Here is a 19,366-nt window from a genome sequence, read left to right on the forward strand (position 1 = left end):
AAGACTCGAATTATCTTGTAGATCAAATATCTCAAGACAATAACATTTTTTATAGATTCGAATCACTCCATAAATAAAGATTAATTATGTAAAGTTTGAATGATTTTAAACATACCACCTAAATTACATAGAATAATAAAGAAACTTAGCTCTTAATTAAAAGAAAGCACAAATGCTATGCTTACTACATTTTCCAAATCTACTTCACAAATATAACATACATGACTTTATATAGTCTCAAATTGAAATCCTTAATTTTCCATGAGACATTTCAAGAATGACAACATTCCTATTTTACGACCATCATTAGCCACTATGTAAATGTAACCTTCAAGTATATAAAGTCTTAAAATACATTAATAAAACATCATATCTACTCAAAATTTATAACCATTTGAGAATAAATCAAATTCATCTGCTTGAATGTCTTGCTTCTTATCATATGGAGTAAAGTGTATATACCAGAAAAAAAAAATAATAAATATTAAAGAGTAGAATCAATTTCCATGACATTTTCATCGAAATTTTGAGTGAAGAAATTGGCACACTAAAATATAGCCGAGTGGTAATTAAATAATTGGAATTTTTAAAAGATTAAAAAGAAAAAGGATGAGAATCAACTTAATTGAAAAAAAAAAAACTGAATTTTCTTTTAATTGATTTATTAATCGATTTTATCTGACATTAAAAACAATAAAAATTTCCACATATGATGCATAACCACTTCAAACATCTTGAAATGAATGTGAAAGGTGCCCCTAATAAAGCAGACGTGGAGGGGAAGGGAGCCACCTCATTTCCCGCCAAAACTTCCCGCCAAAACAACCTCATCGATGACTGAAGTGCGTTTAGGTCAGTGAAGTTCATTTCGTCCATTCACACTCCCATTTCCTCTCCTTCTCCCGCTCCCGGTCGCTAAGAAATGGCTGGGCCAACTCCCGATGGCAACTCCGGCAATCCGCCTTCCACGCCTGATTCTCCCACCACCTCCGCCGGTTTCGAAACGGACCAGCTCCCTCATCTCAGCCAAACTTCCGACATCTACCCCGATGAGGACGAAGCCGCTGTTGATCCTCATGTCCTTCCCGACGAGCCTGACCCCGATGAAGAGGAGGAAGGAGAGGATCTCTACCACGACAATTTCTTGGAGTCGGTTCTCCGTTTTGTTTTCTTGTTTTTTAATTAAAAAAAAAAAAAAAAATCTCGAAATCTCTTGCCTAATGTAGTACCGATCTTATGAATTTTCTTCTTAATCTTGTAGCGATTATCGGAGGATGGACGAGCATGACCAGTACGAGTCCTTGGACCTCGACGATTCATTAGAGGACGAGAGAGATTTGGATCAGATTATGGAGGACAGACGAGCTGCCGAGATAGAATTGGACACTCGCGATGCTCAGTTCACCCGTCGGAAGCTTCCTGAGCTATTACATGATCAAGGTAATTTTTTTGCCTATTATATTCTATCTGAACAGAAAATTGTAGCCTTTTCCCTCGATTTCAGAGTGTTCACTCGCTCAGCAAATTGTCAATACATTACTGAGCTATTCGTGCTTCCATTCTTTTATCTTACCCTTCGTTCCTGTTTTCTTTAATGTATTACTATTCTAATTTTAATTTTAGGATTGATCATGCTTGAGAATATGAATTATGCACCATATTGATTCTTCAGCTTTACTTTTCCCTAACAAAAGCTTGAGATATGTAGGAACTAATTGAAGTGAACTCACTCTAACTGATGAGTTTCAATATCTTGAAAATCTTTAGTTTCAATTTGTATTGAAATTATTTTCCGGCACAAGTTTCCAAGTATACAACCATAAAAGATTGACTGAAAACTTTCGCAAGAAAAAGAATCGTGAAGCATTCTGTTTTGGTTTCAAGCCATTCTGACTTGTCATCCAGAACATAGTCATCTGCTCTAACCAATACATAATTTCCTGTTGGTAGACGCCAAAGATGTTTTATTATATGGTTTTTAAAATTAGTTGAAGATACCTTGGGGTCTAGCCTCCTAAAGTAACTGAAAGCTAGAGACGTTTCCTTGATGTTGCTTTACTACTCTTAGCAGCTGGAAGTTATTAGTTGTTTCCCTTTTGATTTATTTTTTTGGAGACTGGCAGATTTAACTCTTGAAATTTAACTAGTTTGTATGTTTTGTTTCAGACTCGGAGGATGACAATTACAGGCCTTCAAAAAGAGCAAGAGCTGATTTTCGGCCTCCAGCTGCTGCAAGAAGCTATGATGACATTGATGGTATGCAGAGTTCTCCTGGTAGATCACAAAGGGAAACTTCACGAGACGACGTGCCCATTACAGATCATTCTGTTGATGACCAATATGAGGTATTTAAGGCTGTCACATCTTTATTTTCCTCATATTAGGATTTTGCACCTAATTATTGTTAGCCATATTTGGAACTAACAATTTACCTCTAATTTAGGATGAAGACGATGATGAAAATGAGAATGAGATGTATCGTGTTCAAGGGCCACTTAGAGAACATGTTACCATGGATGCGGTTCGGCGCTTTATAGGGAAAAAGTTCAAGAGATTCTTGGAAACATATGTGAATCCAAAGAGTGGAAATGGTGAGCTTGAGTACATGCGACTGATAAATGAGATGGTGTTAGGTGAGCATCTGCTTCACTGTACTTGCAGTGGATTGTTAACATTTAGTTTATTTTGTAAAATGATAAAACAAATATTGTTTTCTAAGATAACCTGTTAGAGTCATGTTCATGCTTCTCTCATTTTTCTGACTGGTTGCTTTAATGTTTGATTGCAGCCAATAGGTGCAGTTTGGAGATTGATTACAAACAGTTTATCTTTGTCCATCCGAATATTGCAATCTGGTTGGCTGATGCACCCCAGCCCGTCTTAGAAGTTATGGAAGATGTTGCAAAGAAGGTTGTCTTTGACATACATCCAAATTACAAAAATATCCACCAAAAGATCTATGTTCGCATCAATAATTTACCAGTCTATGATCAGATTCGAAATATTAGGTATCCTTGTAGATTCATGGTGCAGGGCCTTTTCAGATATATGTTTCCTTTTATTATTTTCCTAGTCATCCTATTTTCAATTGTGTCCTGTTGCACTTTGTAGGCAAATTCATTTAAATACCATGATTCGTATTGGGGGCGTAGTAACCCGACGCTCTGGTGTCTTCCCCCAGTTGCAGCAGGTGAAGTATGATTGTGGTAAATGTGGCACAATATTGGGACCATTTTTTCAGAATTCTTATTCAGAGGTCAAGGTTGGCTCTTGTCCTGAATGCCAGTCGAAAGGGCCATTCACAGTAAATGTCGAGCAGGTGAATTCTTAGTTTTAATTTCCTTCTATATTTTTATTTTTATTCTTTTTGGGTGGAGCAACTACGGTTGAAATTCTGTACCTACAAATCTCATTTTATGGCTTGTTTCATTTATTTGTTTCGGCTGTTCCCTTAGTGCAAAATGGGCGAGATGGTTTCTTGTCATGTATTTTTGGTTAACATTTCTCTGTAGTGAAATAAAATCTCGGTGAATGTCAATCAAATTTCACACATTGTTGACTGTTATGCTGCAGACTATATATAGGAACTACCAAAAGCTAACCCTCCAAGAAAGTCCAGGAATTGTGCCAGCTGGACGACTTCCTAGGTACAAGGAAGTGATACTATTGAATGATCTAATTGATTGTGCTCGTCCTGGGGAAGAAATTGTATGTTCCCTGCCCTTGATGTACTTTTGTCAAATTTTCCTTTTTGTAACACTTGCAGACTTTTTGACATATGACCTGATTGATTTCAGGAAGTTACAGGCATTTATACAAACAATTTTGACTTATCATTGAATACAAAGAACGGTTTTCCTGTATTTTCCACCGTTGTTGAAGCAAATTACATTACCAAGAAGCAAGATCTCTTTTCTGCTTACAAGCTTACCCAGGAAGACAAAGATGAGATTGAGAAGTTGTCTAAAGACCCTAGAATTGGAGAAAGGGTTAGTTATATTTAGAAATTAATGAGTACATTCCTTACGTGTTCAGATTAAGCGTTTTGATTTGGTTTGAACTAATAACAGATAATCAAGTCCATTGCACCATCAATATATGGTCACGAGGACATAAAAACAGCAATTGCTCTTGCAATGTTTGGAGGTCAAGAAAAAAACGTTGAAGGGAAGCACCGGTTACGAGGCGATATCAATGTACTTCTATTAGGTGATCCTGGCACTGCGAAATCTCAATTTCTCAAGTAAGAGCTACATTTATCAGTTTGGGGATAAACCTCCTAAATGACATACGGGTCTACAGCTGGTGGAACATGAAGTTGTATATTATTTTTTCCAGGTACGTTGAGAAAACTGGGCATAGAGCAGTGTACACCACAGGGAAAGGAGCTTCAGCTGTAGGTCTAACAGCAGCAGTGCACAAGGACCCTGTCACAAGGGAGTGGACCCTTGAAGGAGGTGCCCTTGTATTAGCCGATAGAGGAATCTGTCTTATTGATGAGTTTGACAAAATGAATGATCAGGATAGGTAGAGAAAACAACCATCGATTCAACATTCTGAATTTTGCAATTCTATCTATTTTCCTGCCGAGTCTAGAAAGTCTTAAATTTTTGGTGTGTTGGAATTAAAGTTCTCATCTGTGATTAGGGTGAGTATCCATGAAGCAATGGAGCAACAAAGCATTAGCATATCAAAAGCTGGAATAGTCACTTCTCTTCAAGCCAGATGTTCTGTCATTGCTGCTGCCAATCCCATTGGAGGAAGGTATGATAAGTACTTTGTGTTTGACTTGTAAGCATGCGAGGAAAGAAATCAAACAGTACCAATTGATGAACAATAAATGGTTGTAAGTCATAAATTTGATCAATTCTGGGATGATCATGTTTTTATTGTTTTTGTCCAAGCACACTCTTCCTCACTAAATAGGATAAAAAGTGAACTTATTTTTCACCAATCCTTCACATCTAGTAATTTTAAAACTACTGCATATTTAATCAACTAGCATTTTTATAGGTACGACTCCTCAAAAACATTCACGCAAAATGTAGAGCTGACCGATCCTATTATTTCTCGATTTGACATCCTCTGCGTTGTTAAGGTAAATTTCAGGAAACTGCATCCTTCTTTCTTCAAATTGTAGAAGTTGATTGTAACTGAAAAGGATTTTGATAATTTGCAGGATGTGGTGGACTCTGTAACAGACGAGATGCTTGCTAAGTTTGTGGTTGATAGTCATTTCAAGTCACAACCAAAGGGCGCCAATATTGATGACAAGTCTATAAATGAATCTCAGGAGGACAGTCAAGACTCTGCAGGGCCACTGGATTCGGAGGTCATACACTTGTACTTATCATCCTCTTAGTAGGTTATCTGTGGACTTCTGCTCTAATATTTCTAAATACTGATCCTCCAGGTGCTCCCCCAAGATCTGCTGAGGAAGTACATAACTTATTCTAAGTTGAATGTTTTTCCAAGGTTGCATGATGCTGATATGGATAAGTTAACACACGTCTATGCAGAATTACGAAGGGAATCTTCTGTAAGGCTTTACTTTACCTCCTTATTTTTATTATTATTATTGATAGTATTTTTTTTAAAGCGCACTTAACTTTGTCGATGGAAACATCGCATATTAACTATCATTTGCCATGTGACTAGCATGGGCAAGGAGTTCCTATTGCAGTTAGGCACATAGAGTCAATGATACGCATGTCTGAAGCACATGCAAGAATGCACCTTAGACAGCACGTCACACAAGAAGATGTTGATATGGCAATTCGTGTGTTACTGGATTCTTTCATTTCAACCCAAAAATTTGGAGTGCAGAAAGCTCTGCAAAAGGTATAAAAGGATATCACTGCTCTCTCTCTCTCTCTCTCTCTCTCTCTCTCTCTCCGCATGTCATATAAATGCTGATATGGCTATTCAATATTGGCTACAAGAATTAACCAGTTGCCTTCCTCGATTTATATTAATATACAAGGATATGCTTGAATCATGAAGCTGAAATTCTGCTTGGATCTTCGAATTATACTCTAAAAGAAATCCAATATAATTTCTTTATTATTCTCGATTAAATGATCAAGGTCCTGTAGTTGCCATGGGGGATATTTCCATCAGAAATTTGATGACCTTAAGTGGTGCTAATGCTAATATTCGTACCATTTTCTATAATTTACTGATAAAGACAACTTTGTGCAGTTCTTAATGTTGTATTTTTGTTAGACTAACTAGTTTTAGTATCTCAAATCTTAAGATGTGCGATGTGGCTGCAAATATGTTTGATGAAAGTTCGGATAATACTAATGGAACAATAATGACCTTTTGTTATTCTCACTGCTTCTATTCTGCCAAGATGACCAGGTCAAAGGATAAACCCAAAATTCCCATGCCCTTCATATGCCCATAATTGAACCATCAACCATGCTATACCAGATTTCGTTTTGATATGCTAAATTGTGGAAGCTTTGGTATCTTGCAGAGCTTCAGAAAGTACATGACTTTCAAGAAGGATTACAATGAGCTGCTTCTGTATCTTCTCCGAGAGCTTGTGAAGAATGCACTTCACTTTGAGGAAATTGTTCGCGGATCTACATCGGAGCTTACCCACATTAATGTGAAATTGGAAGACCTACAAAGCAAGGTAATGATATCGTGTTACTTTCCTATATATAAGGTAGATAAATACGGAACTTACATATATGATACCGATGCAGGCACAGGAACACGAAATTTATGATCTGAAACCCTTCTTCACCAGCTCTCATTTTTCAAATGCTAAGTTTGTGCTGGATGAAGAGCATGGTCTAATCAGGCATCATCTTGCCAGGTGATTTAAGGATAAAGATTGAAAATAGGAAATAGGAAATAGGAAATAGGTGAGTTATCTTACCCAATTGATGATATTCGTAAAGGACTCGAACGTTGTGGGTAGGAAGTTGTGTTAAATGGGGATTCAAAAGACCTCTTTGGATATTTAGAGATGTACTGTTTTGGGATCTGAATTTAATCAAATTAAGAACGAGTTCTCTTTAGCATGATCTTATGCAATCTCTTCTTTTACGATTACTCCAGGCAGTCTTGATTTTGGAATTATATGTTCTGTGGACATAGGGAGAGGGCGGAGCTTTAGTTAGAATGATCCACTATAGAGGAGCAACTCTGCACAATAATGCTATGCTTTCTTCATTTTTTTTTTTTTTTTTTTCCGTATCTAACGTTGATTTTTACATTATTTTGCGTTGTTCTATTCTGTAATTTTCCCCATGTTCTAACATATAACATGTAACATCTCCAAATAGCATAGTTAAAAATAATTTTGTTACAATAGATTTGTACCATATGATTATTTCATGTTTTGAGTACAATTATTTCACAATATATTATAGGTAAACAGGGGTCTGAGCATATATTTATAGGATTTGGAAGGCGATGTGATATTGTGAAGGATGAGAGTTGGATGGAAAGGGATTAGTACACTTCAATGATAGACCTTAAACCCAGCACAGGAATTATGTTGTAATCACTAAAACCAGCTGCTAGGAAAAGACTCTTCCATTCTCTCTCATTCCGTTCTCTGCCAGTGAAAGTGGTCATCATGTACACGTCCAAACAGAGTTGAGTTTCTACCGACTCCTTGTCTCTCTGTTCTTCCAGTACCATCTCTATAATTATTACCTTACCCCCCTCAGCTCTACTTGGAATTGCAGCCTTACAATTCTTCAATATTTGAATGCTCTCTTCATCACTCCAGTCATGTAGAACGAACTATTAACCAAAACCAAAAAGGAACGAGTGGTTTGCTAGTTTCGTTCTTAAAACTTTCACTGATGTGTTAAATAGATCTTTCAAGTTTAAAAAAGTATTATGAGGCATTGAAATCTTTCAATTTTGTATCTAATAACTTCTTAAATCTTAAAAACTTCAAATCGGTCCTTGAAATAATAGGACATGTTTGAAATCAATTTAAAGACGTATCAGATATAAAATTGACAAATTAAAACTTTTTATGGAAACGATTCTTACTCGCCCTTTAGAAATATATTTACCTTCAAATTCAAGAGATTTTTTCTTCGCTGATATTAAAGGGTCTCCGTTTACATGATCAGTCAGAAGATAATGAATTAATTTCACTCTTTGTGGAATTTTTTCAAACATATCTCCTCCAATGAAGTTGAGGTTTTTTTTGGCTTGTTGAGGCTCTTGGTTAGCAACAACTTGTGGGAGATCAAACACAATGCAAGAGATGTGTGGGAATGCCTCCACAATAGCCTTAGCCATAGCGCCTCCACCTCCGCCAACATCCACCAACGACGTCACCCCTTCAAACATCCCTCGGCATTCGCTCGTCACCACTTTCCCAATTAACTGAGAATCATGGATCAGCGTTTGATGGAATAGATTGCCAAAACCAGAAGGTTGTTGTGCAATATAATCCCATATTGCATTCCCGTTTGCCATTTCGAAGGCAGTGGAATTATGGTCTTTATCATCACTACATAGCCAGTTGCTCATAGTTTCCCACGGAGCCATGAAGACTGGACTGATAAGTAGAAGCAACAAGGGCGTGGTGTCAAATGCGTTATGGTTTTGGCGGAGGAGAAGGCGAGAGGGTGTGGTGAGAGAGAAGAAGCCAGAATGAGTTTCAGCAAAGAAGCCAGAATGAACGAGGAGACGCATAAGACGGCCAAGGCATTGAGCTTTGGAGGGTTGAATATGGAGTTCTTTCACTAAGCTAGAAAGACTCATGGGTTGGCCATGGCTGTGGATGATGTCTGGTATGCCTAATTGGACAATGCATCTTAGAGACATGGAGTTGATATACTTGAAAGTATGATTCCAGACATGGGCTTGAGCTTCCATTAATTCTCTGTTTTCTCCCATTTTGTCACCCAAAGCTTCTTGCTTTTCCACCAAAGAAACACACGTCTATATATAGACGCACATCCAACTTTCACAATCCTTCAAATCCCTTTCATCCAAACTATACAAATTTTATTCTTGTGAAATATAATCCAAAACATTGCTTTAAAATATGTTTAATATTTAAACCTAAGCAACCAACATTTGGGGTGGAGTCTCACATTGACTAATTAAGAGAAAGATGATGGAGTTTATAAATAAGAAATATTATCTCTATTGGTAAAGCAAAATCCTGAGAACATATGCTTAAAGTGAACAATATTATACTATTGTGGAGATTCGTGATTTCTAACATGCTAGTCATGTCAGAATCCTAAATGTCGAGTAAAGAAGTTGTGAGCTTTGAAGGTGTAATCAAAAGTGACTCAAGTGTTAACAAAATGTGTATTTTGTTTGAGGGTTTCAAAGAAAGAAGTTGAGGCTCAACTAAGGGAAGGTTGTTCGAAGGTTCCATAGGCCTCAGAGGAGGCTCTATGATGTACTTTGTTTGAGGGGGGATTATATGTTAAAAATGAATAATATCATACCATCGTAGAATTGTGGAGATTCATGTTTTTTAACAATAACTGGATCCCCTAAAAAGTATATGTATCAGTGTTGCTAAAAAAGAAAATTCATACTTTATCAGTAAACTTTCCATCAATATAACTCCTCCTCAATCTTGAAAAAATAAACTAGAATTAATTGATTTTTAATTAATTTGAGACTCCTTAACATTATTGTTAATTAATTTAGTATTTATTGATAATTTAAAACTTTGTGAGGTATCAAATTACATTAAAAAAAAAATCCAACAAACCGATTGTGGAACTGAATTTTGTAATTGATCAATATTTTTTTTTTCAGCAAACATTTTTAACAAAAATGATACACAAATTATAAAAGAATAATTTAAAAAAAAAAAAAAAGAATAAACTAATTTCAAACTCTTAGAAGAAAGGCAATTTTTATAGTATTGGATCATATTTTGGAAATACCAAACTTCTCAAAATTTGTTATCAATAAATAATAAATTAAAAGAAAAATCTTTAAGCTGAAGACAAAAAATTTTATTGGTTGGATTTCATACATTTATTTTAGTAATAATTATTTATTAATGTATTAATTTATTTTTTATAATTAACTTTTAATGACATACTTTCTAAATTAATAAACTAAAGAAAGAGCCAAAAATGCCAAAAAAAAAATGTTTTCCTAACCTTCATTATAAGTTTTTTCAATAATATTTTATTTTAGTTTATTTTTTTAACGTCTAATACACTATTGAACTTTTAAAAAAAATGGATTTAAAATTTTTGCACATTTAAAATTTTTAAAAATGAACTAATCTTAAAATTAAAGATGAAAACCGGTCACATACGAATTAAAAATTTTAAAAATTAAATATGAAAATTTTAAATGTGTGCAAAGTCAAGTTAATAAAATTTTAATCTTTATTTTCCACATTTAACATTTTTTTAAAATTAACTAATCTAAAAATTAAAGAAGAAAACTTGTCACATACGAATTAAATATTTTAAAAATTAAAAATGAAAATTTTAAATGTGTGCAAAGTTAGGTTAATAAAATTTTAATATTTATTTTCCACATTTAACATTTTTAAAAATTAACTAATCTATCTATTACATTAAAAAAAATGGATTTATATCTATTGGGACAAAAATGAAAACTTGTCATATACGAACAGGAAGATTAAAAGATTTTTGGACACAAAATTTATAAGTTTAAAGTTTTATTAGATACGTTTTAAAGATCATAAACCTATTACATATAAATGAAAAACTTATCTAATAAATTTGAGGATTTATTTGAGTTTATTGGGCGTATATCTAGTTATTTATTGGACAATTGTGAGAGAAATAAATCCACATTAAGAAACTATTAAATATCAATTATGAATTAAAATTACTATTGAGATATTATTGCATTATTTAATTAATCAGTTAATTATAGTGAGAGAAATGGTACTTTTAAGCTACTAATTAATTGTAATACTTAATATTAAATAATTAAGTTTAATTAGTGAGAAATAACTAGATAAGTTTCAGTTAGTGAAAATATTAATATAAGATAATTAAAGTGCTTTTATGCTAATTTATTAATAATTAATTAAAATTTAATGAAAATAATAACTATTAATTATTTTATATTGAATAAATAATTTTAAAAAAATTAGGAAAAGATTATACTTTTCGTCTCTAAAATTTAGGTAGGGTGGTATTTTGACTTTTAAATTATATTTGAATTTGGTAGAATTTTGGTCTATTCTATCATTATTTTATTATTATTATTATTTTTTTTTTTCTTTTTTTGTTACTACAAGAAACTTGTTTTAAATTTTTAATTTATTTTTTAATAATGATATTTTTTTTAATCTCCTCTTTCTCCCTCTTCTTTCAACCTCCTCCCATCCATGGTAGTTGTTGCCTCCGCTCTTTTTTTTTTTTTTTTTCCTTATATTTTCTTTTTCCCTTCTCTATCTTTCTTCCTATAATTTTGATGTTCTTCACATCACATTAAATTAAAAACAAAAATATATGAAGCGAAAGTGGATTCTCCCGAGTTTCATTTTTTTTCTTTTCCCCTTCTCTCTTTCCTCTTATTATTTTTGTAAAGATAATTTGACAAAAAAAAAAAAAAAAAAAAAAAAAAAAAAAAAAAATTGAACCTCACCATAAATCTAGCAATTTCAAGGGAGGCGTTGCTTTCGCAGGAAGTAACTGCCAGCGCCATTCTCACACCCTCAGTCAACTCCTGCGAGATTTTTAGTTCCAAGGTAGGTGTAATCTTGTGGCTGGACTTCAAGAATGTCTTTTGGAAAGAATATTACTTCAAGGATGTTTTGCTCCACAAACACAAACAGTATGAGTTCATACAATTGATTCAAAGAGGACATAATTGCTTTAGAGTTGGTTGACACTGAATAAAAATTAGCACAGAGGTTCGTCCTAAGTCAGGACAAAAAGATTTGTCATACACTCGAGGTGATAGCGCTTACTACTTATGTTACCGCCCTGAGAGAAACTAAGGCCATAAAAGGAGATGAAGGACCTCGAGAACCCCCTCCACCGACCATCGTTGTGGGACAAAAATGACGTTATGACTAGATTGGCCCTTACGACCAACCTTCTACGCGATCACAACGACGACCTGTTAGATATCCAGGGATCCTAGGCGTGGTCAACAACTAGGCCGATATGAGACTAGAGAAGTTGAGAGACCTAGATGCAATGAATACAAGAAAAATCATCGGGTGTAACGTTAAAAAAATTTTTTAAAAAATGATCAAAGTCAGAGGGGCAAAAGCGGCATTTTGCTCCCAGCCCATTATAGGGGTCTTGAGGATTCTCCACAAATTACCTGCAAAAGAGAAAAGTGTGAGAGAGAAAGTTGAGAGAAAACTTGAGAGGAAAAAGTAAATTGACGGAGTCCTCGTCGGAGAATCACCAACGAAATTCATCCTCTACCGAGACTTACACTCTGGAGCTTCTTCGAGAGAGAAGAAAGACTCGTGTTGTTGAGGTTCCATCTTCCGTCAAGATCCGAGAGAAATCCGCAAGGTAAGATCTCGAACGTTACTCTCTAGATCTGAGATCTTTGTTTGGGAATAGAGTGTTAAAGTTTACTATCTTCATCTAGGGAAGTTCAGCCACTGATTTTGTGAGGAAATCGGACGAAATGTTGAGATCGGAGAATCTTTCCAAGAACGGTAAGGATGTTATTAGACCTATTTCCGACGCTCATAACTCGTCGTATGATTAAGTAAAAATCAAGAAAAAAAATATTGGCACGTAGGTTGTAGTATGATCTAAAACTTTGTTGAAGAAGTCATTATGGTTTGGATCAAGAATCGAGAGATAGAAAAATGAGAAGAACGTCATAAAACTAATCGAAAACCTCATTTTTCTACTAGGAGGAGAGAGAAGGCGACATCGCGCCACGTGTCAACCGGCAAGAGGTCCACGTGCGCCAATAATCACCGGACACGCGTCAAACGCCGCCTGGGGAGATGCGGCTCCAGCCTTCCAGCGACACGCGTCTGTTGCCACGCAACCCGACCCGCGTTCCTTGGCTAACACGGTACCCGCGAGAAGAAACAAACTGCGACGACCCACAGTCCACCCGAACCGAACCAACAACCCACGGCTGCAGAAAAACGTGTGCGCGTGACACTCATGCGTGGAACCTGCGAGTGAGTTTGTCCCAGCGCGTATAAGCCCATTTTCGTCCCGTTCAACTCCTTTTTTCCCTATTTTCCTCCCGAATCCAATCCTAACTCTATTTTATATGAAATAGGATCCTATTGAGGAACAATCAGTACCTTTTGATACGCTAATTGTGTGGAAACGCTACGTAAGGGCACACATCATCCAAGTAAGTCACCACACGGATCTTTAGGAAGAAATACTTGTAGGAGTCGCTTGGATAAGCATGCATGCTAGTTTAATTACCTTAGGTAGTAGCTTTCCATGTTTGATTGTAGGTAATTTGTTTGTTAAGATTATGGATGTTTTATGAGAAGTATTATGAGAATCGTCTGAGTGTTGCAATTATGTTTAACTTCCGCTTTATATGTATATGTTTATTTCATGCTGAAAGGAGGATGGGAACATGTGAACTCTGCGCTCCGGGAGTTGATGGATGTTATTGCCCCGTTGAGCATGTATGTTTACTTTGCATGAAATATGTATGATGATGTTGGATGATAGTTGTGTGCACACTCACTTAATTTTCATGACCCACATTTATGATTAAGTCTAAGGATTTGTGGTTAGAGTAACAAGACACTAAGTATAGACCTAACCTTTCCCCTAGGAGTATAAGAAACTACCATGGTAAACGAACTACCTCTAGAGTACCCTTAGGTTAACTGTGTGCGATTGGTGTTAATGCTTCGTGGGAGACCAAGGGGTTCCTGATCAGGACTCGTCTGCTCTAAAGCCGTTTTAGCATGGGAAATGGGAGACCCACGTTGAAACGAACCATTTAGCTAGATGGGAATGGGGGAGGTAGCCCTCCCCGAACAATGGGGGATTATCATAGGACTAGGGGGTTGCAGCTCACTTCCTAGATATGACACCAGGTAGTCTCATAGCCATGCCGAGGTAGCTACTCGTAGAGTACCAGTCAAACACAGGTTGGCGTAAGGGAACTCTTAAGGTATAAATGAAAGGACGAAGTACCAAAGAAGCCTTAAGGAGCTAAGACCTGAACTAGATGTTCTAGAGTCAAAGAAAAGACCGTGGAAGTTTGTCAAAATTAGGATGTGATAAGAGCCTACAAGTAGGTGGCTTACTCAATATAATTTTATACTCATTCTTGCTATATCTTTCTTTGTTAGGTACGTGAGGCGTTGGGTCAAGAGAGGGCACGTTGAAAGATGTGGAATGTCACAGAGGAAGCGTGTCCCGGGGCGTCAGTCCGATTTTACCGATTAGTACACTTGTCCTTCATGTTTTCTCTCTTTGTCTAAAACTAGTCACCCACGTTCTCTTTGTATTGAAATGCTCTTTTTACCAAATAAATGATTGATTTTTGAAATGATGTTTTCCTTTGAATTTCTTGCATACATACTACACGTCATGGTCTTAATGAGTCACGACTTGAAGTAAAATTTATGGGTCGTGACAAAATTATCCCACTCATGACCTCGAGTTAGCAGCAGTGGTGTTTGCATTGAAACATGGCGACATTATCTGTATGGAGAGAAAATCCAAGTATTCACTGATCACAAGAGCCTCAAGCACCTATTTACACAGAAGGAGCTTAATATGAGACAGAGGAGATGGTTGGAACTAGTAAAGGATTATGACATCGAGATCTTGTTCCATCCAGGCAAGGCCAATGTTGTGGCGGACGCATTGAGTAGAAAGGTTGTTCATACTTCCGCGATGATCACCAAGCAGGAAAGAATACAGGATGAGATGAAGAGGGCTGGTATCGATGTTGTAATGAGAGGTGGTACTGCTCAGATAACACAGATTACCATGCAACCCACCTTGCGAAAACAAATTATTGACGCTCAGAAGTTTAATGAACACCTTGGGAAAGTGTGAAATCAGACAGAGACAGAAAGACTAGTATGGTACTCTATCTCTTCAGACGGGGGCCTGTTGTGGAAAAATCATCTGTGTGTTCCCCATGACAAGAAAATCCTGAAGGATATTACGACAGAAGCCCATGATACTTCTTACACGTTCCACCCTGGAAGTACAAATATGTATCAGGATCTTAAGGGATGTTATTGGTGGCCATGGATGAAGAAGAACATAGCAGATTTCATAAGCCGATGCTTGACTTGTCACCAAGTGAAGGCCGCGAGACTGCGCCCAGCAGCACTGCTACAACCCTTAAAGGTCCCTTAGTGGAAATGGGAAGCAGTTTGTATGGATTTTATCTCGGGTTTGCCCAAGACCAAGCAGAGCTTCAACGTAATCTGGGTAGTTGTTGATAGACTTACCAAAATGGCTCACTTCATCCCAGTAAAATCCACTTATCGTGTGGATTGGTGGGCTCAACTGTTTATCAGAGAGATAGTACGCCTGCATGGGGTACCGGTGTCCATAGTATCTGATCAGGACACTAGGCTCACCTCTCAGTTTTGAAAAAGCCTCCAAAAAGCATTGGGAACTCGGCTAAGGTTTAGTACAACAATTCATCTTCTGACGGACGGACAGACTAAAAGACTAAACTAAATCTTAGAAGATATGTTGCGAGCATGTGTCATGGATTTCGCTGGGTGCTAGGACGAACATCTACCTCTGATAGAATTTGCTTACAATAACAGTTATCAAGCGACCATCCAAATGGCCCCTTTTGAGGCACTGTATGGGCGGAGGTGTCGAACACCGATATTTTGGGAAGAAGTAGGCACGCAGCAACTATTGGGACCTAAGTTGGTTTAGGTCACCAATGCAGCGGTACAAAAAATTAATCAAAGAATTCTCACCGCACAGAGTCGACAAAAGAGCTATGCAGATTTTCATAGAAGAGACCTCAAGTTCGAGGTGGGTGACCATGTGTTCCTAAAGGTAGCCCCTATGAGGGGGTGATGAGGTTTGGAAAGAAGGGAAAGTTAAACACAAGGTTAATAAGCCCTTTCGAAATTTTAGAAAGAGTTGGGGTCGTGGCTTATAGGATTGCTCTACCACCAAACCTTGTCGCGCCGTTCACGACGTGTTCCACGTGTCAAAGTCAGAGGGCAAAAGGGGCATTTTGTTCCTCAACCCATTATAGGGGTCCTGAGGGTTTTCCACAGAGTACCTGCAAAAGCGAAAGTGTGAGAAAGAAAGTTGAGAGAAAACTTGAGAGGGAAAAGTAAATCGCCGGAGCCCTCGTCGAAGAATCACCAACGAAATTCATCCTCTACCGAGACTTACACTCTGGAGCTTCTTCTTGGAGAGAAGAAAGACTCGTGTTGTTGAGGTTCCATCTTTCGTCAAGATCCAAAAGAAATCCACAAGGTAAGATCTCGAACGTTACTCTCCAGATCTGAGATCTTTGTTTGGGAATAGAGTGTTAAAGTTTACTATCTTCATCTAGGGAAGTTCAGCCACTGATTTTGTGAGGAAATCGGACGAAATGTTGAGATCGGAGAATCTTTCCAAGAACGGTAAGGATGTTATTAGACCTATTTCCGACGCTCATAACTCGTCGTATGATTAAGTAAAAATCAAGAAAAAAAATATTGGCACGTAGGTTGTAATATGATCTAAAACTTTGTTGAAGAAGTCATTATGGTTTGGATCAAGAATCGAGAGATAGAAAAATGAGAAGAACATCATAAAACTAATCGAAAACCTCATTTTTCTACTAGGAGGAGAGAGAAGGCGACAGCGCGCCACGTGTCAACCGGCAAGAGGTCCACGTGCGCCAATAATCACCGGACACGCGTCGAACGCCGCCTGGGGAGATGCGGCTCCAGCCTTCCAGTGACACGCGTCTGTTGCCACGCAACCCGACCTGCATTCCTCGGCTAACACGGTACCCGCGAGAAGAAACAAACTGCGACGACCCACAGTCCACTCGAACCGAACCAACAACCCACGGCTGCAGAAAAACGTGTGCGCGTGACGCTCATGCGTGGAACCTACGAGGGAGTTTGTCCCGGCACGTGGCTGGCGCGTGGAAGCACGTGTAAGCCTGTTTTCATCCCGTTCGACTCTTGTTTTCTCTATTTTCCTCCCAAATCCAATCATAACTCTATTTTATATGAAATAGGATCCTATTGAGGAACAATCAGTACCTTTTGATACGCTAATTGTGTGGAAATGCTACGTAAGGGCACGCATCATCCAAGTAAGTCACCACACAGATCTTTAGGAAGAAATACTGGTAGGAATCGCTTGTATAAGCATGCATGCTAGTCTAATTACCTTAGGTAGTAGTTTTCCATGTTTGATTGTAGGTAATTTGTTTGTTAAGATTATGGATGTTTTATGAGAAGTATTATGAGAATCGTCTGAGTGTTGCAATTATGTTTTTACGTCCGCTTTAAATGTATATGTTTATTTCATGCTTAAAAGAGGATGGGAGCTTGTGAACTCTGGGCTCTGGGAGTTGATAGATGTTATCACCCCGTTGAGCATGTATGTTTACTTTGCATGAAATATGTATGATGATATTGGATGATAGTTGTGTGCACACTCAGTTAATTTTCATGACCGACATTTATGATTAAGTCTAGGGATTTGTGGTTAGAGTAACAAAACACTAAGTATAGACCTAACCTTTCCCCTAGGAGCATAAGAAACTACCACGGTAAATGAACTACCTCTAGAGTACCCTTAGGTGAACTGTGTGCAATTGGTGTTAATACTTCGTGGGAGACTAGAGGGTTCTTGATCAGGACTCGTTTGCTCTAAAGCGGGTTTAGCATGGGAAATGGGAGACCCACGTTGAAATGAACCATTTAGCTGGATGGGAATGGGGGAGATAGCCCTCTCCAAACAATGGGGGATTATCATGGGACTAGGGGGTTGCAGCTCACTTCCTAGATATGACACCAGGTAGTCTCATAGCCATGCCGAGGTAGCTACTTGCAGAGTACCAGTCAAACACAGGTTGACGTAAGGGAACTCTTAAGGTATAAATGAAAGGATGAAGTACCAAAGAAGCCCCAAGGAGCTAAGACCTGAACTAGATGTTCTAGAGTCAAAGAAAAAAATAGTGAAAGTATGTCAAAATTAGGATGCGATAAGAGCCTACAAGTAGGTGGCTTACTGAGTGTAATTTTATACTCATTCTTGCTATATCTTGCTTTTTCAGGTATGTGAGTCATTGGGTCAAGAGAGGGCACGTTGAAAGATGTGGAATGTCACAGAGGAAGCGTGTCCCGAGGCGTCAGTCCTGTTTTACCGATTAGTACACTTGTCCTTCATGTTTTCTCTCTTTGTCTAAAACTACTCCCCCATGCTCTCTTTGTATTGAAACGCTCTTTTTATAAAATAAATGATTGATTTTGAAATTATGTTTTTCTTTGAATTTCTTGCATACACACTACATGTCATAGTCTTAATGAGTCACGACTTGAGGTAAAAAATTTGGGTCGTGACATTGGGAGAAATTTTTGGCCTGCATTAGAGTCTGTTATCGGTGTGGACAAGAAGGTCATATAGCGAGGAATTGCTCAAGGGTCACTTGGATAATTGTGGTAACTAGAAAAGTGGTCCAACTGCAGCAGATCGCCCCACTCAGAACCGTCCTTCAGCGAGAGCTTATGCCTTCACTAGTAAGAATACTGGAAATCCCGACGTTGTGGTGACAAGTACTTTATCTGTCCTTGCTTTAACATTATTTGACTCGGGATCTATGCATTCATTTATATCTACTGTTTTCATTAATCAAGCATAGAATCTCTTTTGCATGAATTTTTTGTTATCACCCCAACAGGTGTGGATTTGATTTCTGCGAATCGGGTGAAAGACAGTCAAGTGATAGTATCGATAATTAGCCTAGAATTAAACCTAATGGTTTTTGACCTTACCGACTATGACATAATACTATGTATGGATTGGTTAGCTAAAAATCATGCTAGTATAGACTGTTATAAGAAGGAAGTGGTGTTTACGTCACCGTCCAAGACTAGATTTAAGTTCAAGGGTATGTGTCTAGGGACTATGCTTAAATTAGTATCGATGATGAAAGCGAAGAAGTTGGTCTAGCATAGAGCGTGGGTTATACTAGTCAATGTTAGTAGAAAATGAATTTCTAGACGTGTTCCTAGAGGATTTACCAGGAATTTCCCCTTCTTGAGATTTGAACTTCGTAATAGAACTTGAACCATGTATCGACCCTATCTCTAAGGCCCCGTATCATATATAACTTCTTAAGCTACTTTCTCTATTGTTTCTATTGTTTCTATTGTCTGTTAATATATATACCTCATCAATATAAACCTTTTAGCCAAGGTTCTTCTTGCATTTTCTCTCTCTTGTTCTTTGTG

The 19,366-nt window shown here is 37.3% G+C and overlaps 2 protein-coding genes and 1 long non-coding RNA gene across 3 annotated transcripts; 2 read left to right on the plus strand and 1 right to left on the minus strand.

The window, feature by feature from the left end:
* The first annotated feature begins 858 nt into the window (after positions 1–858).
* LOC111791366 (DNA replication licensing factor MCM2) lies at positions 859–7,027 on the plus strand. Its single transcript, XM_023672668.2, has 17 exons — positions 859–1,149; positions 1,262–1,440; positions 2,167–2,345; positions 2,444–2,633; positions 2,789–3,008; positions 3,112–3,319; positions 3,574–3,708; positions 3,798–3,989; positions 4,071–4,243; positions 4,339–4,527; positions 4,648–4,764; positions 5,014–5,098; positions 5,180–5,332; positions 5,414–5,539; positions 5,659–5,841; positions 6,482–6,643; positions 6,717–7,027. The coding sequence occupies exons 1-17, from the start codon at positions 923–925 to the stop codon at positions 6,831–6,833; spliced, it is 2,835 nt and encodes a 944-aa protein (XP_023528436.2). The 5' UTR covers positions 859–922; the 3' UTR covers positions 6,834–7,027.
* A 109-nt stretch (positions 7,028–7,136) lies between these two features.
* LOC111791367 (putative O-methyltransferase 3) lies at positions 7,137–8,961 on the minus strand. Its single transcript, XM_087122611.1, has 2 exons — positions 8,101–8,961; positions 7,137–7,767 (listed from the first exon to the last, which is right to left on the minus strand). The coding sequence occupies exons 1-2, from the start codon at positions 8,881–8,883 to the stop codon at positions 7,471–7,473; spliced, it is 1,080 nt and encodes a 359-aa protein (XP_086978737.1). The 5' UTR covers positions 8,884–8,961; the 3' UTR covers positions 7,137–7,470.
* Positions 8,962–12,840: 3,879 nt separating this feature from the next.
* Positions 12,841–13,421, plus strand: LOC111784194 (uncharacterized). The gene is made up of 2 exons (XR_015420243.1): positions 12,841–13,114; positions 13,219–13,421. It is a non-coding gene; the product is annotated as an uncharacterized LOC111784194 (long non-coding RNA).
* Positions 13,422–19,366: the final 5,945 nt, after the last annotated feature.

Source organism: Cucurbita pepo, chromosome 3, assembly GCF_057944985.1.
Source record: "Cucurbita pepo subsp. pepo isolate OVF chromosome 3, ASM5794498v1, whole genome shotgun sequence".
Taxonomy (NCBI): Eukaryota; Viridiplantae; Streptophyta; class Magnoliopsida; order Cucurbitales; family Cucurbitaceae; genus Cucurbita; species Cucurbita pepo.

Coding starts and splice junctions, on each gene's coding strand:
- LOC111791367 (XM_087122611.1), bottom strand. CDS start 8,883: ATGGGAGAAAACAGAGAATTAATGGAAGCTCAAGCCCATGTCTGGAAT. Junction 7,768..8,100: donor ATTATCTTCTGACTGATCAT/GTAAACGGAGAC, acceptor TTTGGTTAATAG/TTCGTTCTACATGACTGGAG.
- LOC111791366 (XM_023672668.2), top strand. CDS start 923: ATGGCTGGGCCAACTCCCGATGGCAACTCCGGCAATCCGCCTTCCACG. Junction 3,009..3,111: donor GATCAGATTCGAAATATTAG/GTATCCTTGTAG, acceptor TGCACTTTGTAG/GCAAATTCATTTAAATACCA. Junction 4,244..4,338: donor GCGAAATCTCAATTTCTCAA/GTAAGAGCTACA, acceptor TATTTTTTCCAG/GTACGTTGAGAAAACTGGGC.